Below are 20,491 nucleotides of genomic sequence, written 5' to 3'. Positions count from 1 at the left end.
GGCCCCCATGGCAAGGAGGAGATGAGCACACCTCCCCTCCCCTGGCGTGTTCCCCCCTAAAGGCCTAAGGATAGACAAAGATGAATTTCAGAGAAAACAAGGCAGGTTTTCCTACTGCACTTCCCTCGGCTCCTTTCTGCAAAATAGCAGGCCCCACTAACCTGAACAGCTAAACAATATTGATTCTTAAAAGGAAGGGGACAAAAGGGTGCCACATCACCATCCAGTGAGTCAGATGCCCCAGGCCAGCCTGTGAGCTGCTCCCCTGCCAGGCCCTGCTCTTTCTGCTGGGTTAACCTCGAGGCGTAAGTGAGCCCTAGAAGCCGGGGTGGGGCTGGGGGTCTCCAGCTGCCCTGCTGAGGTGCCCTCCTTTGCTTTCTGCAGGGTTCATGCTCATCGGGAGTGACGTTAAGCTGAACAGCCCCTCATCACTCATCGGCCAGGCCCTCACAGAGATCCTGCAGCACCCGGAGCGTGCGCGGGACGCCCTGCGAGTGCTGCTGCACCTGGTAAGGGGGTCGGGCACCCTGCACTCAATGAGAGCTGGCAGTACTGTGAGAGAAGGGGAAGGCAAGGGTTTCCCTACACGGGGATGTGAGCAGTTGGAGAGGACACCGTGATTGGGGCCTTGTCCAGGATGGCACTGACCGGCTTCCACAGACGTCTCCGGGATAAGCCTGCTGGGAGACCCATGTCCCAGCAAAGCGTGATGCACAAAGTGGGCAGTATCCCCAGGGTGCTTCTGCAGACGTCCCCGGGATGAGCCCACTGGCCTGAGGGGTGGGCATGGTGTGTGGTGCCATACAGGTGGCTGTAGCAGTACTCGCCAGGACCCTGGGGGAAGGGTAGCCGACGACAGTGACCCACAACCTAGCAGCTTCCAGGCCATGTGGCTTTGGGCAAGTCACTTTGGCTCTCCGAGCCTCAGTGTTCTCATCTGGAAAGGGTGATAAAAGTTGAACAGTTCAAGGTTATCGTGAGGATTTGAGAAAATGTGAGTACTTGGCGCAGAGTCCTATTTTACCACCAGATGATACCAGTCTGCCCCTAATGAGTCCAAGTCTGATCATGCCCTTGATCAGCCTGCCCCAACATCTGTGGAGCCTAGGTGAGAGCACAAATGGAGGGCCCACAGCTACATGTGTAAAAGTTATCAACTGAGTCAAGAAGCAGTGACATCAAACTTGTTTCATCCTTCTACCTCGGGAACAACCTGGAAGGCCATTTCAAATCATTTAAGAGTGCTGTGCCAGAAAGACCAGCCCTGGCCCACCCCACATCTTCCTAGCCCAGTGCCAGCCTGGGGCCCATGCAGCATGGGTGAACAGTTATGCCACAGCCAAGCTCCTTCCAAATCTGCCACGGACCCCAGGGCCTCCTTGCAGGCTGGTTGCTGCACAGCCTAGCTCCATCCATGGTTAAGATGGAGGACCGGGGGCAGCGTCGATGCAGGCCTGGGAGTGAGCATGTCTCCTGGGCCGTGCAAACTTCTTGCCCGTGGGTTGGGCCTGAACAGGGCCCTCTAGAACCCTGGCACCTGGGCATGGTAGCTCTACATGCACTTCTGAGGATAGAGTCACACATATTTCTGAAGCTTAGGGTCTCCTCAGGCCTGAAAGTAATCAGTATGTGAACACTGTGACCAGCAAGCCCCCAGCGTGCCCCCAGTTGGCTCGAGGAGACCAACACCCAGGGTGCTGGGAGGCCCTCTCCACTGTTACCCTGTATCTGGAAACTGTCTGGAGCCTTTCAGTTCTCGGGTCCCGTCACCCCCAAAGTCCCTCCGTCCTTGCTGCCACTACACACTGCTTTTTTGGGGGAAATGGAACTGCCTTCTCTACCCATTAGTCACCTCCTCCCAGGCCAGGCCTCTCAGCTGCCCCTACATGGCCTTGAGGCCCCTCAGGCCCACTTAAGGGTTTCCTCTTTTTCCTTGGTATTATCTTCTGGGGTGGGTGTGGGGGCCATGGGTCAAGTTCCCCAGCCCCTACCTTCTAACTCCTCCTGGACACTCCTTGACCCAGTGGGCAGTGTGCCTTGGAGGACCCCCGCTCCTGAGGGACAGCCAGGGCTGATCGTCTGTCCTCCCAGGCAGGCTTGTTTCCTCCTGGCTGGTGTGAGTACACACTTCCTCCTGTCTGGGATGCCTGAGCTCCGGCATCCCAGTGTTTACTGTAAAAAAAAAAAAAAAAAAAAAAAAACCTCAGGTGACATCTTGGACCACTCATGCCCCTCCGGTGAGGGCACATGTGCCTCATAGGGCACCCAACATCCCAGAGTGGACAGGGGTTTCCACTAGAGAGAGGCCCAGGGAGGCCTGATGAAAGCTGTTTGCACTACTGTTTTTTGGTGTGTTTTTAGGGGGTGGGGTGTAGAGCTGGGGTCTCACTATGTTGCTCTGGCTTGTCTTGAACTTCTGGACTCAAGTGATCTGCCCGTCTTGGCCTCCCAAAGTGTTAGGATTACAGGCGTGAGCCACCATGCCTCTCAGCTGCCGCCACTTAGCCTTGAGGCCCTGTACTACTGTTAAAACACTCACTCATGTAGTTCATGCAGCAGTGACTTGGGTGACTTCAGCGTAGAAGTGCCAGGCACCTGTTCAGGCCCTGGATGACATGAGGGCACTTCCCGGTGGAGGGAGGTATAGGCTCCAGAAGCCAGTGCGGAGGGACCAAGGCTGAGTGGGAAGAATGGGGAAGAAGGGCATTGCCAGCCAGGACCCCATGATGGGGCTGGGCTGTGGGCAGTGAGGGGGTTCCTGAAGGGCCTGAGGGTTTATCCTAGTGGGCAGGAGCCATTACATGGTTGAGGCAGGCCCCTGACCTGTGTGTTCAGACACATTGCTTTACTGTCTGTGGAGAGTGTGGAAGGGGTTGGTTTAGGGGAGGGACAGAATCCTTCTGTTGTACCAGCCCTCGAGGGCTCTGATGGTAAAATCCTTCCCTTCTGTGCCCTCCCTTGCAAGATGCCTAGTCAGTGCCCCAGTGTCACATCCTCAGGCCTGGCCACGTGGGCTATGTGGGGTTGCAGCAGTCAGCCTTGCTTCACCCTGGGGCTTTGTGTACCCTCAAAGCCATGCGGATGGAAACCAGGGCTGGCCTGGGTCTCTGACTCACCCCCAATTCCCCCTCAGGTGGAGAAGTCCCTGCAGCGCATCCAGAATGGGCAGCGCAACGCCATGTACACGTCCCAGCAGAGTGTGGAGAACAAAGTGGGCGGCATCCCTGGCTGGCAGGCCCTCCTCACCGCTGTGGGCTTCCGGCTGGACCCCCCAACCAGTGGCCTGCCAGCAGCTGTCTTCTTCCCAACCTCTGACCCGGGCGACCGGCTCCAGCAGTGCAGCAGCACACTCCAGTCCCTGCTGGGTGAGCTGTGGGTGTAGGGCTGGGGCAACAGGCCTGGCTGACAGCAGGTGGAACAGTTGGTGGCCTTGGGCCCCGCATTCATGAGGATGCTGGATCTCCCAGCTAGGAGCAGGAGGGTGTCCTGAGAAATGGCAGGGGGTCCCAGATACAAGCATCTCCACACCTGGAGGAAACAAGTGCCATTTACCTGCTGTTTCCATCTGTGATGGCAGGCATCTGCGCCCCACTGGCGCTGCCCCTTCCCGGGATGATGGGAGGTCGTGCCAGCAGACACTGGCCACTACTGCCATTGTCATCAGCAGCTGTGGCCCCGATGAAGCTGTGCGGCCAACCCCAGGGTGAAGCTGGGTGCTTGACTCGGGGTGGTGCTGCCTGGGTCCTGGGAGTGTGGCCACGCCTAGAGGACTGCGGCAGGGTCAGGACTCACCCCACTTCCACCCACCTTCCTGGGAGACCACGCTGTCCTTTTCCAAGGCACACACAGACACACATGTCTAGCTGTGCTGAGCTTCTGAAAAATGCCACCGATGCCAAGGATTTAGGGTTCTTTCCCCTGGGAAGGTGGCAGGCTTTTGGGTGCAGAGGCCCTTCTGAATAACTTCTACCCTTTTTTCTTGGTTTAGGTCTGCCCAATCCTGCCCTCCAAGCCCTTTGCAAACTCATCACTGCCTCCGAGACGGGCGAGCAGCTCATCAGCCGGGTAAGTCGAGCCTGGAGGGCTGAGCCAGGGCCTGAGGGCCATGCTGATTTGGAAAGGCAGAGCAACTTGGCCCTAAATAGGAACCTGTAAGTGAATGCAGTCTCACCGCCTTTGTGATTCAAAGGAGAAGGTGAGGGCCGGGAGTAAGAGAATAGCCCTCCCTGGCAAGTGCTGTTTACCTGCTGTTTCCATCTATGATGCCAAGGCATCCGTGCCAGTGGCACTGCCCCTTACTGGCATGATGGGAGGTCGTACCAGCAGACACTGGCTGCTATTGGCATTGTCATGGGCAGCTGTGGCCCTGATGAAGCTGTGTGGCCAACCCCAGGGTGAAGCTGGGTGCTTGACTCAGAGGGGCACAGAGGGGCAGGTTTGCATAGTGTTCTCATATGTGCTGAGCATCCAGGGCCTTCAGAGGATGCTTATGGGGCCCCTGTCACGTGTGGTCTCAGGGCATTTCCTGAAATCTCCACTCGGTGGTCTCCTGAACCTTGTCCTCCTCACCACCCACTTTTTCAGCTGATTGACGAGTGTTACAGCCACCCTCCCCAAGCCACCAGGTGTGGGGCCAGCCCACCAGGATGGCTGCAGGTGTTCCCACACTTCTTTGATCAAAGTACTTAACCATGCCTGAAACAAGATAGTCACCAAGGCAAAGCAGTGAACCCTGGAGCAACTCTAATGCAAGACACTGCTTAGCAGATGTGCTTTCTTTTAGGAAAATACAGATCTAGTTCAGGAGTTCGGAGGGTTCCAGTTCTTAGCATCATGTAGGTCCTTTGCAGCTTGGCCTGGGAGCTTCTCAGTACCCATGCTGTACCACTGCGTTCTGGCCAGTGAGGGTCTGGACCAAGCCCCTGGGGGGACAGCTGTGGGAGCACTTCTGGAGGCTGGAGCAGCCCTTGAAGAGCACAGAGCTGCGCTTTTCTGGCCATTTTGGAGTGTAACAATTTGAAAAAGTAATATATGTTGTTATTAGAGATATTTGCCAGCAAATTTCACTGAAGTGGAAATATTTCTATGGAGAAATAAAGCTGCTCCATCTACTATTAGCCTCTGAAACACTGAGTGCTACCTAGGGCTGTTTCCACCTGGATTTGGAACTTAGAACCAACAGTGACCTGTCCCCTTGGCTGAGTCCCTGCTCATTTTGTAATAAGTGTATTGACGCCTGCTCGTTGAATAGCATCAGGAAGACACTTCCAGAACATTGCATATTAAAGCATCCTGAACCCAGGCGGTCTAGAGGTCTGTGTTCTACAAAATCTGAAAGCCAAAATTATACTCCATTTGCAAGGCTGTGCTGAGAGGCCAAAAAGCCAGTTGCTTAATTTCTTGCTTTTGATGGGAGCACAGGGACTTTCTGCCTGATACGCTGTTGGGCCCTAGGGACATGTCCCGAGGCTGCCCCCAGTGGTGGCAGCTGGTGGACCTTTCCTGGGTCACTTAGGAACCAGGGACTTTGGTTTCCTGAGCTGGCTACAAACGCCCGCTGTGCTCTTTCCCTCCCGAGCCTCTACTGGCTGGGAAGGGAGGCCTGGCTGATGCTGCCCCTGAGCCCCTGGATCCGCACGCGGCTGGCCTGGGTGTGGCTGTCCGTTCTCCTGTGTGTCCCCTGCTGACTCTTGCTCCTTTCCCCTCCCAGTCAGAGCCGCGGGCCTGGTGTGGCGCTTCCTAAACAGTGATCAGCTCATGTTGCGTAACAGCCTGTGCTTGAGTCTAAACTCTCTTCTTTCTCTCTTTCTTTCTTTTTCTTATAATCTGCTGGCCGAAGGCTGTTAAAAATATGGTTGGAATGGTGAGTACTACTTTAAGTAGCAACTGTTGTCAGGTGAGCCCCTCAACCCACCCACCCCCCGAGTTCCCCTGGGCAGGCTCTGAGCTCGGGGTGCACGTGCTGTCAAACGGAGCCACACGGGCTGCGGCGCCCCAGCGGGTGCGCACTGCTGCTGGCCCGTCCCCTTCTCTGCTCTGCCTCCCCTCTTCCTGCTCCGCCCTTCTTGTGTCCTTGATTTGACCTCCTGAGGTCCACCAGACAGCAGGGGCAGAACCAGCTTTCAGTGAGTGTCACTCTGTGAACCCACACACAGACCCCTGAGGAGAGGCCACAGACCCTGAAATCTGAAAGGAAATGGACACTTGAGTGGGTAATTCCTCGAGCTGTGAGGCTCTAAGATGTAACCGGGTTCCTCTTCGCCATCCACCTCAAGGTCCTAAAGATGACTTAAGAAAGTGGGAGGTGGCCGGTCCCCTAACTCATCCCTTCTACTCTCCATGGCCTCTCCTGTGAGGCTCTCCCACGCCTGAGGGAAGACACAAGGCTGGAAGCAGAACCCGGCCCCAGCCCCAGGAGGCCACACAGCCTCTTGCCCCAATGCCCCATGAGCTTCCCACAGAGAGGACAGCAGGACAGTAGGTATGAATGCACCTGAAAAATAATCTCAAATGCTACACTCATGAGAGGGTCATTAGCGATGCCAGTGACAGGTGACATAAGAATAATGGGTCGAGTCTTGAGGTGGGCTGGAGGGGAAGGAGACACAGGGTGCTCACGCTGTCCCCCCTTCCTCAGCTCCACCAGGTGCTGGTTCAGCTCCAGGCTGGCGAGAAGGAGCAGGACTTGGCATCAGCTCCCATTCAGGTCTCCATCAGCGTCCAGCTGTGGCGGCTCCCGGGATGCCACGAGTTCCTGGCAGCTCTAGGTAGGCAGAGAATCCTTGACTTAAATGGGTTCCTGAATTCCATCTTTTAAATCTCTGTTTTTCCTCCTGGTTTCTGTTGGGCAAAGTATCTCAGTGTCTTCTTAAATATTATCTTAAAACAGTTAACTCAGGCTGGGTACAGTGGCTCACGCATGTAATCCTAGCACTTTGGGAGGCTGAGGGGGAGGAACACTTGAAGCCAGGTGTTTTGAGTCCAGCCTGGGCAACACAGGGAGACCCCATCTCTACAAAAATTAAAAAAAATTAGCCGGGCATGGTGGTGCATGCCTGTAGTCTCAGTTACTCAGGAGGACTGAGGCAGAGGATCTCTCTTTTTCTTCCAAAAAAAAGTTAACTTAGATTCCAGTGGTTTAGCAGGATTCCCAAATGGTACAAATGGCTTTGTGCCATTTCCTCTGCACTGTGATTTCATCTCTATCATGTGTGCCCATTACCTTAACATGAACCTGCTAGACTCTAGTATTATTGGAGGTCAAGTGTTATTAGGAGCCAAAGAAAACTAAAATTAGAGTCATAAGATGATAATGGTTTCAGTGTTGTCCTCTGTCAACGGGTACTCAAAACTGGCAGGAAAACAGTACTATTGAAACCACCTCTGAGAGACCATGGGTACCTAGGACTGCACATAGCAGGGGCCTCAGTCAGTGCAGGACACTCGATTTCCCTTTTTTACCATTTGTAACATGCAGATGTGACTCCTGACATATTGCTGTGTACCTGTAATGGTGCATCTGTTGATAGAACACAAGAGGCTGTGAGCCACTCCCCTCCTGCCCCACTTAGGGGCCCAGTGACTGGCTCAGGAACCATTCACTCCACAGGTTTCTTTTGAACACCTGTTATGTGTCAGGCAATGTTCCAGGCACTGGAGATGCAGCAGTGAGCAAAAGACTAAATTCCTACCATCCTAGAGCTTGCACTCTACTGGGAGAACACGAACAAACCTAATACAGTGTCTAAGGGACGCCTTAGGAAGCCAGGGAGCACCATGGCAGGCAGAAGCAGATGGGTGGGAGCAGGGCCAGGACAGGCCCACAGAGACTGGGATGTTTGCAGGAGAAAGTGCCAGGCCGAGGGAACAGCCACGGAGGGGTCGGGGCGGGGTAGGGGGCAGGGCAGATCTGTGGGCTGTAATGCCAGGGAAGGCCTTTGGATTTTAAACTGAGAGAAGTGGACACCCTTGAGAAGATGGCACTGTCTGACCTCACTGTTATATGGATGAGCTGTCAGACATGGCCAGACAGAGAATCCTTAAAAATGCTTCTTTCCTGCCGGGTGCAGTGGCTCACTCCTGTAATCCCAGCACTTTGGGAGGCCGAGGTGGGTGGATCACCTGAGGTTGGGAGTTTGAGACCAGCCTGACCAACATGGAGAAACCCCGTCTCTACTAAAAATACAAAAATTAGCCAGGCATGGAGGCGCATGCCTGTAGTCCCAGCTACTCAGGAGGCTGAGGCAGGAGAATCATTTGAACCCAGGAGGCGGAGGTTGCTGTGAGCCGAGATCGCGCCACTGTACTCCAGCCTGGGCAACAAGAGCAAAAGCTCTGTCTCAAAAAAAAAAAAAAAAAAAAAAGCAAGCTTCTTCCCGCTCGGGGTCCCACTGTCTAACCTGTTTCGTGGGTGACCTTCCCTGACCACCTCAGCTCAAGGCTGGCTCCTTGTGTTTTCAGACACGTCGTGTATTGTGAAGGTAAAGTGGGGAGCTACAGTGCCTCACAGGAGTTCTGAATCCCCTTGGATTAGAAGCTTGGCATCCTTTACAGGTTGCATTACTTGGATTTTTATTTTTTTTAACTTTTTTTGTAGAGATTGGGTTTCACCATTTTGCCCAAGATGGTCTTTTTAAACTCCTGGGTTCAAGCAACCCTCCCACACAGCCTCCCAAAGTGCTGGGATTCAGGTGTGAGCCACTGCTCCTGGCCTACATGCTTTTCTTCTGTGGGTTTAAAGCATCATTTTCCTGGTGTAAACATAGTAAATTTCTATGTAGGCAGCAGCAGATGGAGGCTAGACTGAGAAGGGCTGGGTTCCCATCCGGGATGCTTCTCTTGTCACTTCTGTGAGAAGCCATAGGGCAAGCCTTGGGGGCATTGCCACGAGTGAGTCAGCAAGACGAAGCCACAACCACAACCTTTTTTTTTTTGGAGACAGGGTCTTTCTTACTCTATTACCCAGGCTGGGGTGCTGGAATGCAGTGGCGCGAGCTCAGCTCACTGCAATCTCCACCTCCCAAGTAGCTGGGACTTGAGGCATGCACCACCCACGCCCAGCTAATTTTTGTATTTTTTGTAGACACAGGGGTTCGCCATGTTACCCAGGCTGTTCTCCAGCTCCTGAGCGCAAGTGATCTGCCTGCCTCAGCCTCCCAAAGTGTTGGGATTATAGGCGTGAGCCACCGCACCTGGCCAAGACCTTGCTTTATAAAGGAAAAGCTCTCTTCCTCATGGAGCCTGAGGCTCCCTTTGGTGTGGGGGTGGTGGAGCCAGGCTTCCTCCCCTGCACACTCCCTGCTTTTGAGGTCCCTTTGCCAGATACATCAAGAATAGTACAGAAGGAAACCCAAAAACTCTTAACACAGGCTGTCTCTGGTGTTGGGATTATGGGGGACTTTAGTTGATGTTCCAGTTATTCTCTGTATTTTCCAAGAGCCACTGATACTCAAGGGGCGAGTCGGTCTGCATGCATTTTCAACCTTTATGGCCTTTTGACATATAGCTCAGGGAGGAGAGTGGTGTCCGGTAGGCCTGTCATCTGGAGAGAGGTGGCTGGCTCGCTCCCAGGGCTCCAAGCCTCCAAGAAATGCCCCCTTTCCAGTCCTCAGCAATAAGCACACACCTTCACAACCCAGCATGGGCTGTCAGAGATGGAGAGGACTCAGTTCTGAGCAACCCCATTTAAATCATTTTGGTAAAAGTAGAGGTTTCTAATGGAAGCATTACATTGATACTATTCATTATTGGTTTTTAATGCTGAGTTCTCTGATTATGTCTTCCTGTTGCTTTCAGGGGCTGTTTACTTTCAAATTCAGAGGAAAATGTCCCATAGTGACCAGAATGCTCCTCTAGTGAACCTAATTCCTAAGGGAATGATAGTCTCCAGATCCCCGAATACAAGTCAAAAGGCTGGCTGCCTAGATAGAGAGACGGAGGGGTTTCTCCTTTGGTGAATGTGCTGTTGCTGAGTCACGACACATAGCATGCTGACAGTAACATCGTGTACTATGGGCCCCCTTACTTTACTTTAACACTGTGAGGTCAGAGGAGAGGGTGTGGCATCGTAGGTACCCAGCACTTTGCAGTGTTGTCAGGGGAGTTCAGTGATCTACCCAGTGCTCTCAATGCAGGGACCAGGGATTCTGAGTGAAGATTTCCAATGCTGAAGACTCTTCAGGCCCTAAATTCTTGCTTTGTGGTCCCTGTCTGTATTAGTCTGTTCTTACATTGGTATACAGATACCATTCGAGACTGGGTAATTTATAAAGAAAGGAAGTTTAATTGACTCACAGTTCTGCATTGCTAGGGAGGCCTCAGGAAACTTACTTACAATCATGGCGGAAGGCGAAGGAGAAGCAGGCACCTTCTTCACAAGGTGGCAGGAGAGACAGCACAGGAGAAATGCCAGACACTTATCAAACAACCAGATCTCGTGAGAACTCCCTCACTATCATGCGAACCAATCCAATCACCTCCCACCAGGTCCCTCCCTCGACATCCAGGGATTACAACTTGAGATGAGATTTGAGTGGGGACACAGAGCCAAACCATATCATCTGTGGCCGTAGCATCTGCACTTGGCTTCTCCCCAGGGAGACATACTTGCTGGTGTCCCTGTAATGTCTCTTAATGTGTCTAAGTACCACGTCCACAGTTTGTTAGCCAGCCTCTTGCTCAGGAAGCTCCATGCCCTGTGTTACACCTGCTCTGAGTCTCATTAGAATCCTTATAATTAGGGAGCAGCACCCCTGGGCTTTGGCAGAGGCAGAGAAGTCACTGCAGATCCCCCATTGTCAGCGATCATTTCAAAGCCCACGGGGGCAGACACTGAACATGCATGAAGGCATTGTCTTTGCCCTTGAGAAACTTCTTCACCTTACCATGCACCAGCTTTAAATACTGCTGTCAATGCTGAATGGAGTGGCCAGTTTTTGTCCTGGACAGTCTTTATATAGACCGTACTTCTGTGAAAAAAAAATGGAAAAGTAAACATGTGAGTGAGCCTTACTGAGTTCTGGTCCATAGTGCTTTCCGTGAAGGGACAGAGGAGAGCCAGGCAGTGAGAGCCACACACACGCCAAATGGGGGCTGCGTAGAGTGGATGTTCTGGGTGGGGCAGCCCGACCCCTCTGCCACATGACCAACCTCTGTGCAGACATGGGGAAGCCCCAGGCCCAAATGCTTGCTGAAGGGCCTTGCAGGCATTCCATGAAGTTGCACAAGGAGCCCTATAGCGCTCATGTTCAAGATCTGGAATCTTCCCGAAGGAAGCAGATGCTTATATTCTTTGTTCCTCTAGGTTTTGATCTCTGTGAAGTTGGTCAGGAGGAAGTAATCCTGAAAACCGGGAAGCAAGCTCACCGACGGACCGTGCACTTCGCGCTCCAGTCCCTGCTATCTCTGTTTGGTAAGAGCCTGCCCTCAGACCAGTTCTCCACCAGGGCCTGCCATGCTCTCCCTGGGGGCCGACACCAGCACATACATTTTGGGAAGCAGAAGAAAAGTGAATCAACATTTTTTGTGTATGTTAGGGAACAGTTAGGGACTATTCAGGAGCAGGAAACAAAAACTCCCTGCTCTCATGGAACTTGCAATGTATGAGGTGCTGGCACGTGCTCAAGCAGGGCAAGGGACTGGAAGTGAGAGGGTGGTGGCAGAGCAGACGGGAACGCGGCGACAGGTGTGCCTGTCCTCTGTGGGGCCACAGGGCCTGAAGGGAGCGGACACTCAGGTCATGTGGGCCTGGGAGATTTCCAGGCCCTGGGGACACACCCAGCCCGACTGATGTTCTTAAGGGCCAAGCTGGCTACAGTGGGAAGAGCAAATGCTGGCTTGGAAGGTGGTTATGGTTTGCAGGTGGAACCAACGGGGTCTGCTGAAGGTCATGACAGATGGGTCAAAGTGGTATCCTGTTTTTTATTTGGAAGAACTGCCAAAATGGGATTGCCCTCTGCTGAGGTCAGGAAAGTGGCAGGAGGAATGGGCTTGAGTTCCATCTGGGACACATTCGGTTTGGGGATATCCATTAGGCATCCATGCAGGCAGCTGGTATGTGAGTTTGGAGTTCAGGGGAGAGGTTGGCATGGAGACAGAAACATGCATGGCATCACCCGGGGTGCATGCGGGTTGGAGGGGAAGAGGATTGTGTCCTGTGGGCATTCCAGGGTTCAGAGTGACAAGGATGAGGAGGGGCCTGTGGAGGAGGGGGTGGTGAGGGCAGGGTGTGTCTCACTGCAGAACTGAGCAATGGACTCTGGATTTGGCAGTGTGGACCTCATTGGTGACCTTTATAAGAATGATAGGGACTAAAACCTGAATGGAATAAGTTGAGAGAATGGGGGAGAGGCAGTGTGGAGAGCGAGTGTAGGTGATGCCAGAGGGACTTGCTGGGATGGAGCTGGAAAGGAGGGCAGGAGATGTCACAGACTGCTCACATGCCCCAGCTGAGCAAAGGGCCCCCACCCCAGGAGCACGGCCAGCCCTGCTCAGAGGAAGGCGGATACAGGGTCATGCTGCTTACCCTGACCCCGCATGTGACAGGGAGCAGAGTGGAGATGGGCCATGGTGGGTCTGGGGTGGGTGTGGCTGTGAGCTCTCCTAGAATGATTTTGTCCCTACGTTAGATTTACTTTTTCTAACAGGACCATGTTTTTGAGGATTGTAAGATTAATATGAGTAGCTCTTGCATAATTCTTTGCTAGCTTCTATGCATATAAAGATGTTGTAAATTTTGAAAGAAAAATCAAAACCATATAGAATTCTAACTGCCCTTGGGGCCCTTGTGTTTTGTGCTTAGATTCTACTGAGCTACCCAAGCGCCTCAGCCTTGACAGCTCCTCCTCCCTGGAGTCTCTTGCTTCTGCTCAGTCTGTTTCCAACGCCCTGCCCTTGGGTTACCAGCAACCCCCCTTCTCTCCCACCGGTGCGGACAGCATCGCCTCAGATGCCATCTCTGTGTACAGTCTGAGCTCCATTGCCTCCTCAATGAGCTTTGTCTCCAAACCCGAGGGTGGATCAGAGGGTGGAGGCCCCGGAGGACGGCAGGACCATGACCGGTCCAAGAACGCTTACCTGCAGAGATCCACCCTGCCTAGGAGCCAGCCGCCTCCCCAGACCCGCCCTGCAGGCAACAAAGATGAAGAAGAATATGAAGGGTTTTCTATCATCAGTAACGAGCCCTTGGCGACCTACCAAGAAAACCGAAACACATGCTTCTCACCAGACCACAAACAACCCCAACCTGGGACAGCCGGAGGCATGAGAGTCTCGGTGAGCTCCAAAGGGAGCATCAGCACTCCAAATTCTCCAGTGAAAATGACTCTGATTCCCAGCCCCAACTCACCCTTCCAAAAGGTGGGAAAACTAGCAAGCTCAGATACAGGAGAATCAGACCAGTCTAGCACAGAAACGGACAGTACCGTGAAATCCCAAGAAGAAAGCAACCCAAAACTGGATCCACAAGAGTTAGCCCAGAAAATTCTGGAGGAGACACAGAGTCATCTCATTGCGGTGGAGCGTCTTCAGAGGAGCGGCGGCCAGGTGAGCAAGAGTAATAACCCTGAAGACGGCGTTCAGGCGCCCAGCAGCACTGCTGTCTTCAGAGCGTCAGAAACCAGTGCGTTCAGCAGGCCTGTTCTCTCCCATCAGAAGAGTCAGCCATCACCAGTCACTGTCAAACCAAAGCCCCCAGCCAGGAGCTCCTCCCTGCCCAAGGTGAGTTCCGGATATAGCAGCCCCACCACCTCAGAGATGTCCATCAAAGACAGCCCGAGCCAGCACAGTGGCCGGCCATCGCCCGGCTGCGACTCACAGACTTCCCAGCTGGACCAGCCTCTCTTTAAACTGAAGTACCCCAGCTCTCCTTACAGCGCTCACATTTCCAAATCACCAAGGAACATGTCCCCAAGCTCCGGCCACCAGTCTCCTGCTGGCAGTGCACCCTCCCCAGCTCTCTCCTACTCCTCAGCTGGATCTGCTCGCTCAAGTCCAGCAGACGCTCCCGACATAGACAAACTGAAAATGGCAGCCATTGATGAAAAGGTGCAGGCTGTCCATAACCTGAAGATGTTCTGGCAGAGCACACCCCAGCATTCCACAGGGCCAATGAAGATCTTCCGGGGGGCTCCTGGCACGATGACTTCCAAAAGGGATGTCCTCAGTCTGTTGAATTTGTCACCACGGCACAATAAGAAGGAGGAGGGAGTGGATAAGCTTGAACTGAAGGAGCTGTCCCTGCAGCAGCATGACGGAGCTCCACCGAAAGCCCCTCCCAACGGACACTGGCGCACCGAGACCACCTCGCTGGGCTCACTGCCGCTGCCCGCCGGCCCTCCCGCCACAGCCCCCGCGCGCCCTTTGAGACTTCCTTCTGGAAATGGCTACAAGTTCCTGTCCCCAGGAAGATTTTTCCCTTCTTCCAAATGCTAAAGCATCTTTTATACCCACTGACTCTGAGCAGCCTGCAGATGGGGGCCTGGCGTTTGCTTCAGCCCTTCCCTGAGTGCAGTCCCCCCACAGCCACCAGCACCCTCATGATGCTGTGCTCTGCGGGCGAGGGGCACCACCACGTCCAAAGGCTGCCACACACACTGGTGGCTTTTCTGGGCCACATTCACCAAAAGCCAGGACTTCTGTGGGGCTGGTACAGGAGGCTCATGGAATTTCCTACACACTTCACCAAATGTTTGTTTACCTTTGAACTCCCTGCTTCTCATCTTTGATATGATTCTTCACCAGGATTTTGTACAAAAATGATCATGGTTCTGGGGTGGGGAGAGGAAAGGGAGCACATATTTTGCTAAGAGGTATATATGCAGTACCTTTTATACACAGAAATACAAATAGAGCTTTTTCTAAGGCTTTCGGTTGCTGGTTGGGGGTGGGATATATGAAATTTCAGTTGAATTCTACAGGAAAGTGTTATATTAGCCAAAAACAGAAAAATGGTTTTTAAAATGCCAATGATTTGTAATTAAATTGTAGCAATTTTGGTCTCATGATAGTGTAATATCTCAGCAACAATGCAATAATTCACATTGAAACAGCGCTTCCATTCTGAACTCTGCTCTGCAAATGTCCTTTGGGTCCCGCTGTCAACCAAACTTGAATTTTCTTAAAAAAAAAATTATGTAACTCTTATCCAGGCATTTTAGAACTATGCAATTGTGATTTAAAATGCAACTTTGTGCTTTTAAAACATTATTGACCTTTTTTGTATATGGATAAACAACTTGGTTTTATTATCAATAGTACTTTGCATTTATAGCTATTATTTTTAAAAGCTCAAAAAGTTTTTTAAAATGTCAAATTTTGAATAGTCGTCAATAAGTAATTATCAAGTTTGGAAGAAAGGTTGAAATGACTCCGTTTCCTTATAAGCAAAAAAAAAAAAAAAAAAAAAAATGTCCATGGCTAACTAGATTTAACCAGAATCCCGCCTTCCAGCTCCTGTTCCCTTTTATTAGCTGCTGAATTTTATTCTCTCTCTTTTCCCAACTCCAGGTCCCTCAGTTGTCTTATATCTAAATCCGTTGCCAGGTCCCCACAATCCCAGCACCTGCCTCTGTGAGCTGCCCCCAGGCCCTCACCTTGGCCCTGGCCAGCCTCCTGTGCTCCTGCTGTCTGAAGGACTGGCCCCTCCCCCACTGCTGAAGCCACACGTACAGATCCTAAGCAACAGGGCCTTTTGCTGGCATGTATGCCTGGATTATGGCCAACCGGGAAGAGAGAGATGTATCTTAAAAAGTGGAGGTGGACTTCTCCTACAGCTCTGACGGTAACTTAAATTGTTGCCAGCTTGAGGCAAGACAAGGGAATCATCTAGTTAGGGGTAACCATTAATTTATTTTATAAAGAAAGGAAATGCTGAAAGTCGTATTAGTACTGAGTTTAGTTGGAGAATTTAGGTAAGTATCTTTTAGGTAATTCTAAAATTAAAATCCTACCCACCTCACTACAGGGTTCCTCATGAAGGTGGGCGGCCACCTGGCCTGGGCCACCAGCAGCACATGGAGCAGACCTGAGGGGCCTGGCAGGGGGCACTGACCTCAGGATCCCCAGGTGGGGGTTTTAACCATGGGTGGGATCTCAGCTTCTGCGCATACACTGACAATCTCACCTGTTCCTCAGTGTACTCCTCTGAAAAGAAGAAAGGATAATATTTATCCAATCTGTGTTCTCCTGAGCTCCATCCTAGGGGTTTTTAATTTAACCAACAGCCATGTTGACAAAAGCCAACAATAAGCATGTCTTATTCTAGCCCTGATCCCAACACTGAAAGCGAAGTACTTTATAAAGAAGCCAGCAATTATGAGGGTTTCTTTATGTTAGTAGGGGAAAAAATGGTAATAAAAGTACCAGTGTAGCAAGTGAAGACCAAATCTATAGCACTGTGCATTAGATAGCAAAATCAGGTTCTTAACAATGAAAAGTAAACCTCAAGTTTCTAAATCCATATGCAGATGGTTAGGCTGTCCCTCTCTTAGCAAATCTCTCAGCCTCCTTCTTTCCCAAGTGCCAAGGATCCCTGGAGTAAAGCTCTGGGGTCTGTGCTCTCTTTCTGTGAGGGGAAGGCTGCGGCCCTATTTGCCCCTCTCTAGCAAACACCCCCACCACCCTGCCGCTTCCTGTGGTTATTGAGCCAGCTAGGAGTTACTCATGGACTCTAACCTGGTTTTAGTCCCATGTGCATTGTTGTTTTAGGTTTCATACTGAAGAGCCAATGGTTTATGTGGTTTTATTCTGTCTTAAATATAAGTTTCAAGGAAGGGAAAACAAAAGTGATAAAATGATAGAACAGTCTAGAGGCCACTGTAAAGTCACCGCCACTTTATGTGTATGTCAGTCTTGGTGTTCTTGTATGAGTAAAATCATAAAATCACAGTGAATGTTTCAGGCTACACTGGAAAAAGTATGCACTTAGAATTAAAGGAAATGGTATAATTCACCAAGATTTCTTTGTGTAGATCAGGGGTTGGCAACTATGACCCACAGGCTAAGACTGGTCAGCGGTCTGGTTTTTCACAGCCATGAGCTAAGTTACCTTTTTAAAGGGTTATATAAGTAATTACATCATATTTTTGATTTTGCCTTTGGCCCACACCACATAAAATATTCAATACCTGGCCTTTTTTTTTTTTTTTTTTGAGACAGAGTCTCGCTCTGTCACCCAGGATAGAGTGCACTGGTGTGATTTTGGCTCACTGCAACCTCTTCCTCCTGGGTTCAAGCAATTCTCCCTGCCGCAGCCTCTAAGTAGCTGGGACTACAGGCACCCACTACCACGCCTTGCTGATTTTTGTATTTTTAATAGAGATGGGGTTTCACTATGTTGGCCAGGCTGGTCTCGAACTCCTGACCTCAGGGGATCCACCCGCCTTGGCCTCCCAAACTGCTGGGATTACAGGTGAGCCACTGCGCCCAGCCACTACCTGGCCTTTTAAGAAGTTTGCTGACTCCTGGTATGGATGACAGAAAATGGAATAACATTTTGTTTCTCCAGTCTAGGAAAAGCAAGTCAGGTAGTGGATAGACTGACTGGCGTCTGGGGAGCCCAGGGTATGTGAGGGCCATGTGGATGGAAGCAAATGCCTCCTGCATAGCCCTTAGCTCTTTGTCCCACTTGGGAGGAGTCCATGGATGTAATATTTACAAAACAATTTTTTCCTTACCATTTGCAGAAAGCATTGCATATATTTCCTTTTAGTTCAGGAAACTGGCATGCCCCACCCTCTGCTACTCCATCGGATGTAAATACAATGACTATAAGCCGTACAACTCCCCTCTCTTAGAAACCTCAGCAGGACCACAGAGCAAGGGAGTCAAAGCTTTCTTAATTCTCTCCAGTAAATGACTCAACTAATTTGATTTTTTAAATTAAGTCAAAATATCAAGAGAAAAATTGCTACTAAAACTTACATTTTGATCCACACTGATGTGCAACACAAAATGAAAGTTTTCACCTCCATTCCATTTTTTAAAAATTCACGGTCCACACTGAAACTTGCTGGGTTTTAGCAGGAGACAAAGGTGTCACCCACGCTGTCCTCATCCTGCTCTCTCTGTCCCAGTGACACTCCAGCATATGATCACTGCAGCCGGTCCCTGGCCCGTGCCGATTCTGCCACCTCCCAGCCACACACATTTGCAGACCCACAAGAAGAACTGTAGCCTTGATAATTTCAGTTCAGGCTGGAAAAATGCCATGCAATAATCTGGTTTGCTTTCAGTAAGTAGGCAACAAGTGAAAACTGTATAATTTTCATCACCTATTCTGCTGTTCTATCTAAAATGAGTGTACCTGTGGTTTGTGAACTGGGCCCTTGTTTGTGCCAGATCCTTCAAAGATGTTCCCTGTCAGGACACCTGTGGCCCTGCCCCTCCTCAGACACCTTCCCACTGGCATTCACGTTCCTTACATGCAGTGTTAGCCATCTTTGGCCTACATGGACTTTTTTTGTAAATTACACCGTTTCCAGACATTAAACTTTTTATATTATGAAACTTACCATGTAAAAAGAACTTCATATTTTTATTGAGATTGCTAAGGCACTTGGCCTTCCTCCTTTGTGATTTTCAGTGTCTATTAAAGCATGAGTTCCCTCAGTTTTAAGTGCTGTATCTGGATCACTTTCTCTACTCTTTCCACACTGTCTAGGTTTCTTTGCAGTACATGGAGTGGCCGTGTGTCATTACTGAGCACGTATCTCTCTAGTTTTAACCCCACCTCTACACCATAGCCTCACATCCGCCAAGCAGAGAGCACGACCGTGCATGCAGCAGAGCTGTCCCGCACGTCTCTGGTCTGGGGGCACTGTCGGTGGGGGGGTGATTTAGACGCTACTCATAGTTGGAGGGCCAGAAAGTTCTACAGTTGAATACGTATTTCGACAAACAGAAACAGAGTTCATCACCACCAGATCCCTATATCATCTAACAAAACTTCCAAGGTAGTATTTCAGAAAGAAGGAAGATAATTCTATATGCAAAAGTGTGAGAAGCATGAAGGAATAGTAAAGAATTGGGTAAATATGCATAAATGAACACAAATATTGCCTTTATAAAAAGAGTAATGTTTCATTTGGCTAACAAAAAATACTAGACAATAATATGTAAAACATGGGAGTTAAAGTGCTATAAGTTTAGGAACAAATTGTATATTATTTTTAGAGTAAGTTAAATATATGTAGTTACACACACACAAATTGAAGTAGAGGGTTATACTTCCAAACTAGTCAGTGGAAGAGAAACAGATTCATTTTGTAAAACCCTGGTTGATGTAAAGGAATAGAAAAAGGAAGGAACAACAAAAAACATCTAAAAGGCAGGACAAATATAAGATGAAATTAATTGTACATTTTCAAATAACTAAAAGTATAATTGGATTGTTTGTAACACAAAGGATAAACGCTTGAGGGGATGGACACCCCATTCTCCATGATGTGATTATTACGAATTGCACGCCTGAATCAAAACATCTCACGTGCCCCATAAATATATACATCTACTATGTTCCCACAAAAATTAAAATTAAAAAATAAGACAAAAGAAAAATATCAGTAATCATTATAAATGTAAGTGAACTAAACAATTAAGCAGTAGATTAACAGATGATGGCAATAAGCCACATGCTCTTTAAAAGGCTATATGCTATTTGAAAAGAAAACCACCAAAGCATAAGGGCCCCAAATGGCTGATAGTAAAAGGACTGGCAAACTAGATATTAAAGTAAGGGGCACTAATAAAAACAAAGATCCACTTCCTAATGATAAACTTAGCAAAAAGGCAAAATTCAAAATTTGTATGCAGCTAACTACATAGCCTCCAAATTCATGAAGAAAATTGGCAGAACTACAAGTTTGAAAAAACATCATAATGGGAGGTTTTAAGCCACTACTCTTTTGATAGATCAGCAGACGAAAAGTTAGAAAGCATGTGGTAGGTTTAAACAATTCTGTGAACAGGCTTCTGAAATGCGGTTAAGGAGAACCCAGTCTCAGATAGTGAATCCACGGTCTTCACCTGCACACATGGAATATTTCATGAAAATAGACCATGCACAGGCCACATAGCAAGTCTCAGCAAATATTGAAGAATTACTACCACATAATCAGAGCACAATACAATTAAGTCAGGCAACAATAACAAGAGGATAACTAAAAAGTAGCCAATCACTTAGACATTTTAAAATGGACCACATAGCATATGACCCATGGAAGAACTCAAAATAGAAATGGGAAAATACAACATATCAAAACAGGTGGATGCCTCCAGATTTACCTTAGGAATATCTGAGGTTTTCTTTTATTAAGGACAGTGGTGTTTCTTATTTATTCTATACTCGCCTATAATTTGCAATTATCACTTTCACCCAATAAAATAAAATTACAATTATTTTCATTTCTGCTTACATGCTATTTTCAGAAAATGTATACATTATGTTATAAAGAAAATTAATAATTCCATAAAACTAGTGGAATACAACATATTA

The 20,491-nt window shown here is 49.7% G+C and overlaps 1 protein-coding gene across 6 annotated transcripts in view; it reads left to right on the top strand.

The window, feature by feature from the left end:
* Positions 1-18,621, top strand: part of TTC28 (tetratricopeptide repeat domain 28) — a 700,618-nt gene extending 681,997 nt beyond the window's left edge. For 2 of the 6 annotated variants that reach the window (XM_001172489.6, XM_009438073.5), the window contains 7 exons: positions 385-509; positions 3,134-3,365; positions 3,989-4,065; positions 5,840-5,863; positions 6,638-6,767; positions 11,303-11,410; positions 12,800-18,621. In XM_001172489.6, the coding sequence (XP_001172489.1) occupies positions 385-509; positions 3,134-3,365; positions 3,989-4,065; positions 5,840-5,863; positions 6,638-6,767; positions 11,303-11,410; positions 12,800-14,430 (2,327 nt within the window). In that variant the 3' untranslated portion in view covers positions 14,431-18,621. The remainder of the gene's footprint in view (positions 1-384; positions 510-3,133; positions 3,366-3,988; positions 4,066-5,839; positions 5,864-6,637; positions 6,768-11,302; positions 11,411-12,799) is intronic. The other 4 variants (XM_016938879.4, XM_016938880.4, XM_009438072.5 and 1 more) reach the window with 2 other exon arrangements.
* Positions 18,622-20,491: the final 1,870 nt, after the last annotated feature.

Source organism: Pan troglodytes, chromosome 23 (genome assembly GCF_028858775.2).
Source record: "Pan troglodytes isolate AG18354 chromosome 23, NHGRI_mPanTro3-v2.0_pri, whole genome shotgun sequence".
NCBI classification, from domain to species: domain Eukaryota; kingdom Metazoa; phylum Chordata; class Mammalia; order Primates; family Hominidae; genus Pan; species Pan troglodytes.
The sequence above is the reverse complement of the archived record's forward strand: the minus strand, read 5'-3'. Positions and strand labels throughout refer to the sequence as shown.